Below are 17,458 nucleotides of genomic sequence, written 5' to 3' on the forward strand. Positions count from 1 at the left end.
GGACGGCGAAATACCATGGTAGGAGGGGTGGGAAGGATAGTGGGCAGGACATTTCTCATTCCAGGGCATGATGAGAGATAATCGAAACCCTGGCAGAGAATGTAATTCAGTTGCTCCAGTCCGGATGGTACTGAGTTACAAGGGGAATGATCCTCTGTGACCGGACTGTGGGACCTTGGATGGTGGTGGGAGACTGGAAAAATAAGGCATGGGAGATTTGTTTTTGTACAAGGATGGGAAGATAATTATGGTCAGTGAGGCTTCAGTGAGACCCTCAGTATATTTTGCAAGGGACTGCTCGCCGCTGCAGATGAGACGACTACGGGTGGCTAGGCTGTACGGAAGGGACTTCTTGGTATGGAATGGGTGGCAGCTGTCAGAGTGGAGGTATTGTTGGTGGTTAGTAGATTTGATATGGACGGAGGTACTGATGTAGCCATCTCTGAGGTGAAGGTCAACATCTAGGAAGGTGGCTTGTTGGGTTGAGTAGGACCAGGTGAAGCAAATGGGTGAGAAGTTGTTGAGGTTTTGGAGGAATGTGAATAAGATATCCTCACCTTCAATCCAGATAGCAAAGATGTCACCAATGAACCTGAACCAGGTGAGGGGTTTAGGATTCTGGGTTTCTAGGAAGGATTCCTCTAGATGGCCCATGAATAGGTTAGCGTAGGATGGTGCCCATAGCCGTACCGCAGATTTGTTTGTGGGTAATGCCTACAAACGAGAAGTAATTGTGGGTGAGGATATAATTGGTCATAGAGACTAGGAAGGAGGTTGTTGGTTTCGAATCCATAGGGCGTCTGCAAAGGTAGTGTCCCTTTACCACATGGTTCCCTACTGATGCCACCTCCCTGTACACTAACATTCCTAATGCCCATGGCCTTACTGCTGTTGAACACTACCTTTCCAGATGCCCTATGGATTCCAATCCCGCCACCTCCTTCCTAGTCTCCTTGACCAACTATATCCTCACCCACAATTACTTCTCCTTTGAAGGCATTACCTACAAGCAAATCCGCGGTACGGCTATGGGCACTCGCATGGCACCATCCTATGCTAACCTATTCATGGGCCATCTAGAGGAATCCTTCCTAAAAACCCAGAATCCTAAACCCCTCACCTGGTTCAGATACGTTGATGACATCTTTGCTATCTGGATCAAAGTTAAGGACACCTTATTCACATTCCTCCAGAACCTCAACAACTTCTCACCCATTTGCTTCACCTGGTCCTACTCAACCCAACAAGCCACCTTCCTAGATGTTGACCTTCACCTCAGAGATGGTTACATCAGTACCACCGTCCATATCAAACATACTAACCACCAGCAATACCTCCACTTCGACAACTGCCACCCATTCCATATCAAGAAGTCCCTTCCGTACAGCCTAGCCACCCGTGGTCGTTGCATCTGCAGTGATGAGCAGTCCCTCGCAAAATATATCGAGGGTCTCACTGAAGCCTCGCTGACCGTAATTATCCTCCCATCCTTGTACAAAAACAGATCTCCTCTGCCTTATCTTTCCAGTCTCCCACCACCTCCCAAAGTCCCACAGTCCAGCCACAGAGGATCATTCCCCTTGTAACTCAGTACCATCCGGACTGGAGCAACTGAATTACATTCTCCGCCAGGGTTTTGATTACCTCTCGTGGTGCCCTGAAATGAGAAACGTCCTGCCCACTATCCTTCCCACCCCTCCTACCGTGGTATTCCGCTGCCCACCGAACCTGCACAATATACTCGTCCATCCTTACACAACCCTTGCTCCAAATCCCATACCTCATAGCCCATATCCCTGTAATAGACCTAGATGCAAGACCTGTCCCATACATCCTCCTACCACCACCTACTCCAGTCCGGTCACTAACATCACCTATCCCATCAAAGGCAGGGCTACCTGTGAAATCAGTCATGTGATTTACAAGCTAAGCTGCAACCTCTGTGCTGCATTCTATGTAGGCATGACAACCAACAAGCTGTCTGTCCGCATGAACGGCCACCGACAAACTGTGGCCAAGAAACAAGTGGACCACCCTGTTGTTGAACATGCTGCCAAACATGGTATCTTAATGACTGCTTCACAGCCTGTGCCATATGAGTCCTTCCCACCAACACTAGCTTTTCTGAATTGCGCAGGTGGGAACTTTCCCTGCAGTACATCCTACGTTCCCGTAATACTCCTGGCCTCAACCTTCATTAGTCACTGTCCTCACCCATCCAGCCCCCTCCCTGTACCCATTCCAGCACTACATAGCCGCCATTTCACCACCGCACTCAGCCTTTTAATTTCTTTTATTTCTCTCCTTTCCGCTTCTTACCCTCTCGCCCTCCACACCTTCACTCCTGCCCTCCGTCTAAACTGCAACATCTGACTGTCCGCCACTCCCACCATACTACCCCTCATCGCCCAAGCCTCCTCCGTTCCCGCACCCAGTCGCCACTGGCATCATGCACTGGTGCTGCTGTTCGCAGTGTGGTCTCAGCTCTCTGAGACTGCAGGCGTGTGTGCAAGTTGCGTTTGTGTGTGTGTGTGTGTGTGTGTGTGTGTGTGTGTGTGTGTGTGTGTCTACTGCTGACAAAGGCCTTAATGGCCTTAGCTTTAATTGTGTGAATCTTTTTATTGTGCCTTTCGTGACTCAGCATCTCTGCTATACGGTGAGTAGCAACTTTCCTTTTCTAAAATATTTCTGTTTGCTGATGACACTAGCTTGGAAGTAAAGATGTGTGCAACACTGGCTCTGTTTCAAATGGTGCAGTTCATGACATAAGTTCATGGCTTGAAGAAAATAAACTAACACTAAACACAGTAAGACTGAGTTTTCATAGTTTGTAACACACGATTCAACAAAACGTGATGTTTTAATTTGACAGAATAGGCATGTGATTAGTGAAACTGAACAGTTCAAATTTTTAGGTTTTCAGATAGTTAAACGTCATGGAAAGCCCATGTTCAGGATCTTGTTCAAAGACTTAATGCTGCCATTTTTACTACTCAAATGGTGTTTGAAGTGACCGATCGTTCAACACAAAAATTAGTATACTTTGCGTACTTTTATTCGGTTATGTTGTATGGTATTATATTTTGGGGTAACTCTTCACATTCTAAAAGGATATTTTTGGCTAAGAAATGGGCAGTTCAGGCAATAAGTGGTGTAAGTTCATGAACCTCTTGCCGATCGCTGTTCATGAGTCTGGGTATTTTGACATTGGCTTCTCAATATATACAGGGTGTTTCACTAAATGTGTTTTCCTCTGTAAGTTACGAAGTAACAGGTGATGGAAATATTTATTGCAGTAGGTCACCACAAGATGCATTACACAGTCTGCAGAGCTATGAACATTGTTTATTGTGTTATTATCCAAGGAGTTACAGCAAAAAGATACAATTTTTTAAATGGAACAATAGTTGTTTCTATCATGAACTGGAATCACTAACACCAGCTGTGTATACACAAATTTAAATTACATTTCTATCACTTTTAGTTTGGGAGCTACAGCCCTTCAAAGTTTCAGGGGCAGATACCACACAAACTGTGCATAACGCAATGCGCCTTCTAAATGTGGTGCGGCCGAATTGTAACGTTGCTGGTGTCATGCTCCAAGAAGCTTCCTCGGTGCATTGTTGGACTGCCGACTGGCACCGCACATGGCTGCATACCAGACAGCTCGAGCCACACAAACAACCGGGGCACAATATACCACAGTTAATGACATCGGATGACGATGGCATACACGAACAACGAGTACGGTAACATGTTGCTGATGCTTGACGAGTGCTGACACGATGCCACTGAAGCAGCCACGGCATAGGCTGTGAGATATCCTAGGCGAAGAGCTCCGGCAGCCATTACATTCCAACGTATTGAAAAACGATTTCAGAAAAAAGGCAGCTTGGTAAAGCGCCGCAGTAACAGACAAAGAACTGTAAGAAGTGAGGAAACAGAGGTGTTTGTTTTAGCTGCAATACACCACGATCCTCATGTCAGCTTACAAGCCATTGCTGCAGTCGCTGGTGTCAATCTCACATCTGTGTGGCCTATAGTACACGGCCACAGGTTTCACCCGTACCGCCTGTCACTGACCCAGGAGCTGCATGGGAATGATTTCTGTGTGAGAGTTGTATTCTGTGAATGGGCCACACGTAATTTTATGCTGGGGTCTTTACAAGGTGTTATGTTCTCTGATGAGTCCACGTTCACAAATTATGGTGCAGTGAATGTGCACTACTGGGCTGCAGACAATCCTCCGCAGGTACGACCTGTCAACCGTCAATGTAGGTGGTCTATTAATGTATGGTGTGGAATCCTTGGGGATGAAATCATCGGTCCACACTAATTCCCAGTACACTGACAGGCGAGTTATATCACGCGTTTATAGTCGACACTTTGGGTGGTCTCCTTGAACATGTGTGTCTACACACGAGAGTCCATATGTCGATGCACCACGACGGTCACCCACCCCATTCTGCACGTGCTGTTCTGGAAGAACTAAACAACAGGTTTGAAGGAAGGTGGTTGGGACACCATGGTCCTCATTCATGGCCCACAAGGTTGCCCGATTTAACACCATTAGATTTCTTTTTGTGGGGATACCTAAAGGATTGTGTTTATGTCACTGAGCCCACATCCCCCGATGATTTAAAACGGCACATCAAGGACGCATGTTGCTCTGTGGCATCGGCTATGTTACATCTCGTCAGCAGATCCTTTAGAAGGTGCAACGTGTGGTATCTGCCCCTGAAACTCTGAAGGGTTGTAGCTCCCAAACTAAAAGTGATAGGAATGTAATTTAAATTGATGTATACACAGCTGGTGTTACTGATTCCAGCGCACAATAGAAACAACTATTGTTCCATTTAAAAACTTGTATCTTTTTGCTGTAACTCTTTGGATAATAACACAATAAACTATGTTCATAGCAAAAATACACAAAGTCCAGGATCGAATAACAACAATACGGAAAGGGCAGACACTTACTCAAGACACAGAGAAGGTGTTGAGTCGCAGACAGGCACAATGAAAAAGAATGCTAGAAATATTTATGCTTTCAGGCAAAGTCTTTCTTCAGAAGTAGGAAACACATCACATTCACACAAGCACAACTCGCACATACATGGCCAGTCTCTATGTGCTGAGGCATGAATGTGGTGTTATTTTTTATTTCAGGAGAAGGGCTTCCTGAAAGCTGAAATAATTCCAGCATTCATTCTCATTGTACCTGTCTGGGAATCAGTGCCTACTCTATGTGGTGAATAGCAAAACAGCAAAATACATAAACAAAATGTTCCAATTAGAACAGTAGCCAACTTCAAACATGCAACATCTTATCACTAGTATGCCACACTCATACATTACTACACAAACTGTACACTTCCACAACAGGAACCTTCAAAAAAGCAATGAATTGCCAGAAAAAATAAGGCCCCTCAATGGGTTCACCTGTCAGTGGCTCGCTTGTCAATATATTTCTGAATCGCAATTGACACAAAATATTCAGCAAATTTAAACATCCAGAACAATACAACTTTATATAGTCACACTACTATGTAGATAACCTCAGTTGTTTGTTAGATGAAACAGACACTCGGATAAATCAGCTGCACAGTGACAAAAACAAAGCTAGCTCTTAAATTCACCACACAGATAGTAGCACACATGAAACTAAATTTCCTACATATCACCATACATAGAATCAACAAAAAACATAACTCTGAAACACACGGGAAACTCACAACTATGAGTACAACCACACACTATCAATCCAATCACCTAATGACACACAGACATTTAAGTTCCAGATACATGTTACAGTCTTCACAGGACCACTGTGGATAAACTGAACTACACACAGCTTCTAAGCACAATGCACCAAGTATCCAGAGAGAATGTACGATACACAAATGATAAACAAACTAAACAACAAACTACAACAAAAGACCCAGGAATATCAACACATGATGGACACACGTAAGCAATATGTTCCCCATCCTATGTTTTTTTTTTATGTAGGCGGCATGCAGTGCTCCTTGAAAAGTGTTCACCTTACAAGCAACACTGTTGCAGATACGAACATACAGCAACAAACATATCCATGGGGAGAGGGCAGGGGGACAACAAACATAAATACCACATAACAACTTTGTATAGAAAAATCTCAACACCAACAACACTTCTACAGACAAATTACAAAAAGCTTAACTCTTATCAGTTAATACGCAGTTCATGAAAATCTGTCTACACATGCCAAACAAGGCATCTCATAGAGGAAAACTGGCATCGAAATAATACTGAAATTGATCTCAAGGTCCTCAGAGAAAGCAATAGTCTAAAAAAGATTACAGCAGAGGAGGACTGCCACATATAGCAAGCAATAATATGAGGAAGCAAGCTTGGAATGAATACACAACAATTGCATCAAACATTCAAAATGTACACTACAGTGGACAAAAAGAAAACATGAAACACGAGAATGGCACCAATGATGCTGCATCTCTTGGTGAGTATGGCACCACAAGTTTACTCCACATATGAAAATGTTTTCTACAAAGTGTGTGGGGAATGTAAAGGGTGTGAAAAAGTGTATATAATTACAATCTAACAACAAATCACAGCAGCATAGAAAACATTCTTTCCTTATCTTTATAAAAGATTTAGAAGACAATCTGAGCAGCCATCTTAGGATGTTTGCAGATGATGCTGTTGTTTATCATCAAGTCATCAGAAGATCTAAACCAACTGCAAAACAATTTAGATAATATATCTGTGTGGTGCAAAAATTGGGAATTGACCATAAATAATGAAAAATGTGAGGTCATCCACATGAGTGGTAAAAGGACTCCGTTAAACTTTGGTTACACAATTAATCAATCAAATCTAAAGGCCATAAAGTTCAACTAAATACCTAGGAATTACAATTACGAAAACTTAAATTGGAAAGAACAAACAGAAAATGTTATATGGAAGGTGAACCAAAGATTGCCTTCTATTGGCACAACACTTAGAAGATGCAACAGATCTACTAAAGAGACAGCCTACACTATGCCTGTCCGTCTTTTGGAGTACTGCTGTGTGGTGTAGGATCTTACGAGATGGATTAATGTGGCACATTCAAAAATTCAAAGAAGAGCAGCACACATTGTATTGTCAAGAAATAGATGACATAGTGTAACGGACATGATAACAAAACAGAGGAGTTTTTCAATGCGGCAGGACGTATTCATGCTATTTCAATCACCAGCTTTCTCCTCCGAATGCGAAAATACTTAGTTGATGCTGGCCTACATAGGGAGAAACGATCATCATAATAAAATGAGGGAAATCAGAGCTTGCACGGAAAGATATGAGTGGTGTTTTTTCTTTTTTCGCACGCTGTTCAAGAGTGGATAATAGTATTTGCAGGTGAGGAACCAAAATAAAAATGCATGCCCCAGTTTTCAGATTTAAAAATGGTTCAAATGGCTCTGAGCACTATGGGACTTAACATCTTAGGTCATCAGTCCCCTAGAACTTAGAACTACTTAAACCTAACTAACCTAAGGACAGCACACAACACCCAGCCATCACGAGGCAGAGAAAATCCCTGACCCCGCCGGGAATCGAACCCGGGAACCCGGGCGTGGGAAGCGGGAACGCTACCGCACGACCACGAGATGCGGGCTCAGATTTAAAATAGAAAAACAACCATAAACTTCGTATAATATCTTACAGAAATAAACACAGACTCACAGAAGATGACAAATACCTGCCATAGCACATCTGGGTGAAAAGAGAAGGGGTGGGGTTGTTTCGGTGGGAAAAATTTCTGTTTTGCACAAGGTTTTTTAAAAACCAAAAGCTAATTAGCAAACACGGAAATAAATGTCAACAGGGGCTCCCAATTCCAACCATTTGAATATATCTCATGTTTTTAATGAGGTAGCATCCTGCTTGTCTTCTAATAAAACACTAGCGAACCTGCAATGGTTCACAACCGCTAAATATGTATGAGGATTGGATGTATGTGCTAGTTTGGGGTATTCTTGGGAATCATGTCAGGAAGCAAATTTTACTTCTCGTGGCGACTTTGCCTGCTTTGAAGGCACGGAATTCAAAATTATAGCAAAAAATATAGAATATGAATGACTAAGATCTCCAAAAGTTCTTGGCCGATTTATTTCATATATTTTACAAGATACTCTAATAAACATTCAAACAGACATAGGCTGTATATTTTTTTAATCAACAATGTACAAGTTTTATGTTAAAACTGACAGTGAGAAAGAAAATGCAGTGCTGTGCTGTGAAAATGTGTCATTTCATTTTCTTTCTTGCAGTCGGTTTTAATTAAGATAGTAAAGCATTTAAACTACTACACAAACATTTTCTCTCATATATATTATTCCTCCATGTATTTTATTTCAATCAAAAATGGTATATACGACAGTGTGCTGTTTTTTTTTCTTCCTTGCAGCTGGTTTTCACAGAAAACCTATATATTAAGCAAATTGTATATGTGGCTTATCGGCTTATGATTCGAATTTGAATTTTCCGAAAATTTTTGTAATGCTACCAGTTCACACATGAAAACTATGTGAAATAATGTTGCTGAAGCTGCTATCCTCACAGATCCAGCAGCTGGAGAAGTTCCTGTCATACCCCATACACCAATGATCCCAACTGGCTTACTCATTCAATTTAAGCTATCATAGTTAAAACCAACTGCAAGAAAGGAAATGAAACTGGCCATTTTCACAGCACCGCGTTTTCTTCCTCACAGTCAGTTTTAAGAGAAAACCTGTACACTGCTGTTTAAAAACAAATACACAGTGTTTGTAAGTTAATTATACAAAAGTATCCTTTAATTGTAAAGAAGGTAAATAATTTACAGAAATGTTTGATACAGTATTGAATGTGGCTTATCTTCAAGGTTCATTCCTACCTAACACTGTTAATTCATACGTTCCTGTTGTGTAGCATGTAAGGGAATTGTCAAAGGTAAATGTTTTTTGTGCCGTAAGCTGTAACAAGATTTACGTTCCTTTCTTTTTTGCCAAGTTAACTGCAACTGGAATATCATAACTGGACTTGCTTGAACATTATCTAATCCCTCAGTTACAATAGGATGTAGGCACAGAATTATTTTCCAGAAATATGGCGCGTGTCCACATTATCATCATGACAACGTCGCATATCTCTGTAGAAATGTGCCAACTTGAATTGGATGTGGTGGAACAAATCCTGGCCTCTTATGTTCACCTGATTTAACCACAATGCAATTCTGTGTATGGGGTTACACTGAAGACAGAGTTTGTTGTTCTGCTTCCGAGAAATGTGGACGAGCTGCAACAACGGATAACACAAGCAATTGCCACCATACATCAAGACTTGCTTCTCAGGATTTGGCAAGAAAATGATTACAAAAGGGACATCTGTCATGTTACAAAAGGTTGCTATACTAAACATTTGTAAATAAAATTTGAAGATATACTGGAATGACTGCTGTGTCAAACATTTCTTTATCTTTTTCACAATTAAAGGTTACTTTTGTATAACTAATTTATAAACACCTTGTGTGGAACCTATGCCCATCTGAACATTTATTATAGTATCATGTAAAAATCTGAAGTAAATCAGTCAAGAAGTTTTCAAGATTTTTGCTAGTAACATTTCCCCTTTATATATTAGTATAGATTACTTATTCACATGGAGTACATTCCAGATGGACTGCCTGTATCACACTGAGGTGGTCTTGTGGGAAGCATTATATATCGAAACAAATTAGTGTTCAGTTTGGATGCCAAATACAAAATACAATTTTCATATACAGAGTACAGAAAGTCAATTAAAATAACTACTGGCAATATGGGAATGCTGGCTTTCTCAGCAAATTTCATTGATGAAATTGTCTAAGTTTATCAGCACAAACATGGCATCATGTTGTCACCACAACCTGGCTGATAACATGAGAAGATTTCATCAGCTACTGGGAAACTTGAGTTGGGGAGTGGGGACATACAATATTCATAAAGTGGTTCATGTATCATAACCTGAGGAGGTATAGCATATTGCTGAAACTGTCGTTATGGTGTGTATTGTTATTTCAAACTGATGCGGGTACAGAGCTTTGCAATACCTGCAGTTTGATTCTGTTTTCTTTATTCCTGCTGGGTGCCTACAGTTTTTGATGGTGAATGCAAACAGATTTGACACTTTGTCAGTTGAAGTAATATATGTTGCATATTAAGGAAAATTATGACATTGTCTCTTACCTCCAACAAATGCATCTCCTGCACCATTTGTATCAATCACTTTTTCTGGAGGTAAGTGAGTGACTGAAAATTCATTGACAATACCATCTGAAAATGAGAAATACAAGTATATTTTAAAAATTCAAATCATTAAAGAATTAAATTAATGGCAAAACTTGAAACAATGCAGACTTAGTAGTTCCTCATTACAGTACTAGTAGAAGACAATATTCTCCTATAATATGCTGATATAAATATACAGTGAAATCTCGTTAGTACGTCCCTCCTACTGCCATTTCCAGCATAGTATGACCATTTTGAAAGTCCCAGTCCCGGTTGTATTAAACACATGTTAAAACTACTACTCGTTTATACATTCTCCCTCACTGTTTTATGCACTCAAATTTGGCGGTATTGGTTCTGCTTGGACACTGACACTTCTGATGCCATGAGTTCTGGGAGTGTTGGAGTAGTATGTTTGAGGATGTTGGGTGTGGAAACGTGTGGGGAGACAGTGCCGTTCAATGCTGGCAACTATGTGCATCATACAGATTATTTACTGTGGTAAAAAATGATGTGTAGAAGTAGTTCATACTAACCAATCTCCCTTGACCCTCTCTTCACTTATCCCAACACACGCACATTCCTATACCTCATCTGCTCCCTTTCGCCCATGTTTTTAATGTATTTGTGTGTATTCCGACATATTTCAAGCATTTGTGCATATTTTTAAATATCTGTGCATGCTTTTGCATGTCTTTAGGTATTTCTATGCATCTTTTCTGTAATCCAGCTCCCCTCACAACCATCGAACACCTTCATTTGCTCATTTCCGTTTACCATACACCATCCCTACCAAAATGGATCCCCGCTCCATGTTTCTGCACAGTTCAGAAAGATATTCCTTTCCTGGCTAAAACCCAGTCCCACATTGTGGTCCTTAAATGCTGCCTAAACTGTGGAATCCCGCCCCCCCCCCCCCCCAATGGTCTATTCCATAATTTAATCAACCTGCTGACATCCTACAACTGCCTCGAGCTACCACTAGCCAACCCCTATCCTGTCCAGTGTCCCTCCTTGAAAAATCTCTTGAAGCATGCAGACCCTGCCTAGCTGACCTTTTCAACTTGCCGCATTCCCCAAAACTCTCTACCAACAGTCCACCAAAATCCTCAGCCCCACAGAATTCCACTCCTATCCAAATCCGTGCCTTTAGCCCTACACCCGAATTTAACTGTGTTGGACTTGTCAAAGACCTACTCTTCTTCTCCTGATCCCAGTAATGGAAACACTTCTTTGCACTGATCCCTCCAACCACAGGCAACCTAATCACAAAATTGAGTCCTGCCTCTCCCAGTTCATATCACCAGCCAACTATGATTCTCCCCTCCCACTTAACCACCCCTTGGTCACCTTCCAGGAATTCCTTACCTTCTACTTTGCCTCACACCATCTTCCCCCATGTCCCTTCCTAAGAACACCAACTTTTCAGCAGAAGGAAGGACATCCACATAAAACCTCAAATCTAATCCTGACCTAATCATCCAATCTATAGACAAGGTTTCCGCCACTATTGTTATGAATCACCGTGACTACTTGGCCAAAGGCCTCTGTCAATTACCTGACTGCTCCACCTATACACTCTGCCAGAGTGATCCCACCGCAGAAGTCCAACATAATCTATACCTGCTTGAAGCCTTAAGCTCTTCCCAGAACTTCTCCCCTCAGTCCATTTCCCTTCTCACCCCTATGACACCCCACACACTCACCTTTCACATGCTCCACATAATCCCCATACCCAACAATCCTGTGCGACCCATTGTAACTGGTTATTGTGCCTCATTGAAAGAATTTTGGCTCTCACAGACCAACATCTCCAACCAATTGCTCGTAATATAGCCTCCCACATCAAAGATACCAACCACTTCCTTCGCCGACTCTCTAACATTCCTACCACTTTACTTCCTGGATTCCTACTCATCACTATTGAAACCACTTCCCTATACACCAATATCCCTCGAAACCACTTCCCTATACACCAATATCCCTCATACCCATAGTCTTGCTGCTACTGAACACTACCTTTCAAAACATCTTTCAGAGTCTGAACCATACACCTTACTAACTTTATCCTATCTTGCAATTACTTCTCCTTTGAAGAGAAAGTATACAAATCAATTTGTGGAACAGCCATTGGCGCCCACATGGCAACCTCCTATGCCTATCTGTTTAGGGGTCATCTAGAGGAGACTTTTGTAGCCTCCTAAAACACCAATCCCCTAGTCTGGTTCAGGTTCACTGATGGCATTTTCATAATCTGCACTCAGGGCCAAGACACCCTCTCCTCATTCCTTCAAAACTTCAATGCCTACCCTCCCACCTGCTTCAGCTGGTCCTCCTCAAACCAGTGTGTCACCACCCTGGACGTTGCCCTCCTCCTTTCCAATGGCTCTATCCTCTATCCACACCTCTGTCCACATTAAATCCACCAACCACCAATAGTAACAGCATTTCAACAGCTGTAATCCCTTTCACACAAAAAAAAGTCCCTCCCATACTGCCTGACCACCCAGGCATGCCATATCTGCAATGACAATAACTCCCCTGCCTAGTATGCTGAGCATCTCACCAAGGCCTTCACAGACAAGCACTGCCCCCAGACCTAGTACGCAAACAGATCTCCTGTGCCATTTTCAAACACACCCAAAATCCTATCACTACTCAAGAATTAGCTGCGAAGGAGTGCCACCTTCATCCCCTAACACCACCCCAGAATGAAACAACTGAGTCACAGCCTTTGTCAGGACTTAAATTACCTATCAGTATCCCCTGAAACGAGGGAGATCCTACCTTAGATCCTTTCCACGCCTCTTAAAGTGGCCCATCGTCCACCCAATCTTCACAATATTCTGCTCCATCCCTACGCCACTCCCAATCCCAAGCCCTTGCCACAGGGATCATATTTCTGTGGAAGACCCACACGCAAGACCTGCCCGATCTACCTACTCAGCTCTTTCTATTCCAGTCTTATCCTACCTGATCAGATGTTGGGCTACCTGTGAAAGCAGCCATCCCATACATCAGCTCGCTGCAATCACTGCACATCCTTTTTTACTGGTATGACCACCAACCAGCTGTTTACCAGGATGGACAGCTACCACCAAACTGTGGCCAAGAGCAAAGTGAACCACCCCGTGGTACAGCATTCAGCTGAACACATCATGCTTTATTTCAAAGGCTGCTTCAGAATCTGGGCCTTTTGGATGAGCCCATCCAGCACTAGCTTTTTTGAACTGCACACACAAGTGTTATCCTTACAACACATTCTCTGCTCCCGGAATTATCTTGGCCTCAAAGTACAGTAACCAGCTATCTCCACCCCTCCACCCAACAGTTACTGCCCCCTCTGCCCAACGTATCACCTCCCCCTATTCATGTATCCTCACCCTCATTGTGAGCAGCACTCTGCCAATACATCTGCCTGTCTTTCCCCTATCCTGCTTCTCTCCTTTTCCACTCCCCCTCACCTCATATCCTCTTGACACTGTGCCTTGTGGCAGTCTTGTCATGCCTCCATCTAGTCACTGCACACTCCAACAGACAGTGCTCTTCTCTCCCTCCACCCATACCTTGCTATCCCTTCCTCTTCTTCGTCCCCTCCAGATAGCTGCTTCCGTTCACATGACAGTTGCGTTCCGGCTCAAGCTGCTGGAGATGGTGGTGGTGTGTGTGTGTGTGTGTGAGTTGTGCTTGCTAGTGTGAATGAATGTGTGGTGTCTTTCCTTTTCCAAAGAACGTTTTGGACAAAAGCTAAATGTGTAACAGTCTTTTCATTGCCTCTCTGCAAACTCCATGGTGATTAGCAAACTATCCTTCTCCCTAACTAAAGTTTCCACTGTTTTATATACATGTAGTGTTTTTTCCTACCAACTATGCAAGTCACCTCATGCCATTCAAGCAAGACATTGCACAATGCCACAAACAACTGTATAGAAGAAGCTGGTCTGCCCTACAATGAGAAAGGTAATGCAAGTCCTTCTTCTATACATTCTCCTCCTATACGACATGGCGATGCGTAGCGTGTGGCTGCCTCGAGTCGAATGAGCATGCAGCTGCCTCAGTACCGGATGCTGCTACTGATAAGCACTCGGCGCGGCAGTTATCAGCGCCGTTGCGCAACCGGAATTGAATTCTTGCTAAATGTGCTTGGATGCTATGCATTTTGTAAGAAGTGTCTGGGGCTTCATGCAAGGAGGCACAATCCCAAAATACAGGGTGATTCAAAAAGAATACCACAACTTTAGGAATTTAAAACTCTGCAACGACAAAAGGCAGAGCTAAGCACTATCTGTCGGCGAATTAAGGGAGCTATAAAGTTTCATTTAGTTGTACATTTGTTCGCTTGAGGCGCTGTTGACTAGGCGTCAGCGTCAGTTGATGCTAAGATGGCGACCGCTCAACAGAAAGCTTTTTGTGTTATTGAGTACGGCAGAAGTGAATCGACGACAGTTGTTCAGCGTGCATTTCGAACGAAGTATGGTGTTAAACCTCCTGATAGGTAGTGTATTAAACGTTGGTATAAACAGTTTACAGAGAATGGGTGTTTCTGCAAAGGGAAAAGTTCTGGACGGCCGAGAACGAGTGATGAAAATGTAGCACGCATCCAGCAAGCATTTGTTCGCAGCCCAGGAAAATCGACTCGCAGAGCTAGCAGAGAGCTGCAAATTCCACAATCAACTGTATGGAGAGTCCTACGAAAAAGGTTAGTTATGAAACCTTATCGTCTGAAATTGGTTCAAGCACTGTCTGCAGCTGATAAGATTAAACGAATCGATTTCTGTGATTTTATCCTTGCTCAAATGGAAACAGATGAATCTTTCGTTTCAAAGATTGTGTTTAGTGATGAAGCAACTTTCCACACTAACGGGAAAGTCAACCGTCACAATGTCTGTATATGGGGCACTGAGAATCCGCGGGAAACAACTCAGTACGAACGTGACTCGCCTAAGGTGAACGTTTTCTGTGCCATTTCAGCCAATAAAGTTTTTGGCCCCTTTTTCTTTACCTTCGAAGGTGCTACTGTAACTGGACTACAGTATCTGGAGATGTTAGAGAATTGGCTGTTCCCTCAGCTCGAACAAGAAGCACAACAATTCATATTTCAGCAGGATGGAGCGCCACCACATTGGCACTTATCTGTCCGTAACCACCTGAACGTCAACTACCCGAGGCGATGGATTGGCCGCCAGGCAGCCCGTGACAGAGCACGTCATCACTGGCCTCCAAGAAGCCCTGATCTTACCCCCTGTGATTTTTTCTTATGGGTGTATGTTAAGGATATGGTGTTTCGGCCACCTCTCCCAGCCACCATTGATGATCTGAAACGAGAAATAACAGCAGCTATCCAAACTGTTACGCCTGATATGCTACAGAGAGTGTGGAACGAGTTGGAGTATCGGGTTGATATTGCTCGAGTGTCTGGAGGGGGCCATATTGAACATCTCTGAACTTGTTTTTGAGTGAAAAAAAAAAAAAAAAAAAAAAAAAAAAAAAAAAAAAAAAAAACCTTTTTAAATACTCTTTGTAATGATGTTCAACAGAAGGTTATATTATGTTTCTTTCATTAAATACACATTTTTAAAGTTGTGGTATTCTTTTTGAACCACCCTGTATTTCAAGAAAGCTGGCTTTCATCAGATACTAACAAAAAACATCACAACAGGAAATGAAAGAATTGCAGTTGAAAAGTGGCAGCAAAAAATGGGGCAAGAAGAGAACATTGACTTCCGTAGCTTCAATGCACATGTTGAATGTGATGAAGGTGTTGCTGTCTGCCAGTCTATGACAACTTATTAAGTGTTGCAGGACCAGATGGCAGAGAAACAAGAAGAAAATGAAGCTTAGGATGAGCCAGAACCTTTGCTAGTTCCTCTAATATCAAAGGCTATTGAAGCAGTGGTCACAGTTAAGTGTTAAGTGTCGAGTTTTGATGCTGACGATGAAGCAATGAATGTGCACTGTATCTTATTGTATTACAGTGCAGTTATGCTAAAGTGTATACGGTATACTGTAGTCTGCTGAAATGACTATCCATATTCAGTTATTAGTGTAATTTACTAATAGAGAGACACTACTAATGACGTTCATTTGTACTGAGAAATGTAATAAAAATTGCAATTTTAGTGTGTTTTTATTTTTTATAAATCATGTGCATGGGTCATATTTTGGCTGCTAGAGGCTACGCACTCACAGCATGTGACTTTCCTTCATTTCAACTAGCTGACTGCAGAATTGTACAAGTCTGACGAATTGGATTTAACCAATATTGCTGTATTTAACACACTTTTTCTTTTTGTATTCCAGCATGTAATACTAAGAGTTTCTGGGTGTGATATTTCCAATGTATTTTCAAAAAGGCACACTTTGGATTATAATGTATTATGATAGCATGTCAGGAAGTGTGGCGTTAAGAGATTGCATGCTGTGGGTGGACAAAAATATGGAAACACCTCAAGAAATACATGCCTGAACATAAATGCAGATGCTAGCCCAGCCTGCAGATAGCACTGTTGTATCTGGCCACTAACAGCATCTGTCCTCAATAATTCCAAGTGTCATTCATGGTCACAACAGTGTTCTGTGTAGTTGTGAGTGCATTATGTCAGAGCTCTTCCACATTCGAACATGGGCAAATTGTTGGTACTCACATAGTGGGTGCTTCCATAATCAATGTAGTGAAACTGTTGGGTGTTTCGAAAAAGTGCGTGTTGAGTGATCCTGGTGGACAGTCATTGAAGAGGTTGATTTGTTGGTTGTTGGAGTTACAGGGACCAAACTGTAAGGTCATCAGTCCCTTCATCTGATATGTATAGAAACAGGAATTACACTCAGAAGAAGGATACAACAGCCTAATCCTGGGAAGCCCAAATTTAGGCAAGATACAATACGACGGAGATGAAATCAAATCAGGTGAGAGAGCCGCTCTGCTCAGAATGCAGTTAGTGGTCCCTGGAGCATGGTGATGCACCCTCTGCACTCCCATCAGCACCACCTCACCATCCATTACCCAAAGGAATGAGCAACAGATACAAGATGATAAAACTTTAGGAAACATGAAACATTAAAAACGGCAAACATATAAGAACAAGGAGAATATGAAGTCGGGAAGAGTAGGGACCGGGCCAGGCCAGACCACTGAGCAATGGCCTGAGCCTGGGACAGAGCAGGCGAGA

At 42.5% G+C, this 17,458-nt stretch overlaps 1 protein-coding gene across 3 annotated transcripts in view; it reads right to left on the bottom strand.

Moving 5' to 3' along the window:
- Positions 1-17,458, bottom strand: part of LOC124774870 (adenosine kinase) — a 104,939-nt gene that overhangs the window by 19,237 nt on the left and 68,244 nt on the right. For all 3 annotated transcript variants that reach the window (XM_047249520.1, XM_047249519.1, XM_047249518.1), the window contains one exon: positions 10,248-10,334. In XM_047249520.1, the coding sequence (XP_047105476.1) occupies positions 10,248-10,334 (87 nt within the window). The remainder of the gene's footprint in view (positions 1-10,247; positions 10,335-17,458) is intronic.

The sequence above is a fragment of the Schistocerca piceifrons genome, chromosome 2 (assembly GCF_021461385.2).
Source record: "Schistocerca piceifrons isolate TAMUIC-IGC-003096 chromosome 2, iqSchPice1.1, whole genome shotgun sequence".
NCBI lineage: Eukaryota > Metazoa > Arthropoda > Insecta > Orthoptera > Acrididae > Schistocerca > Schistocerca piceifrons.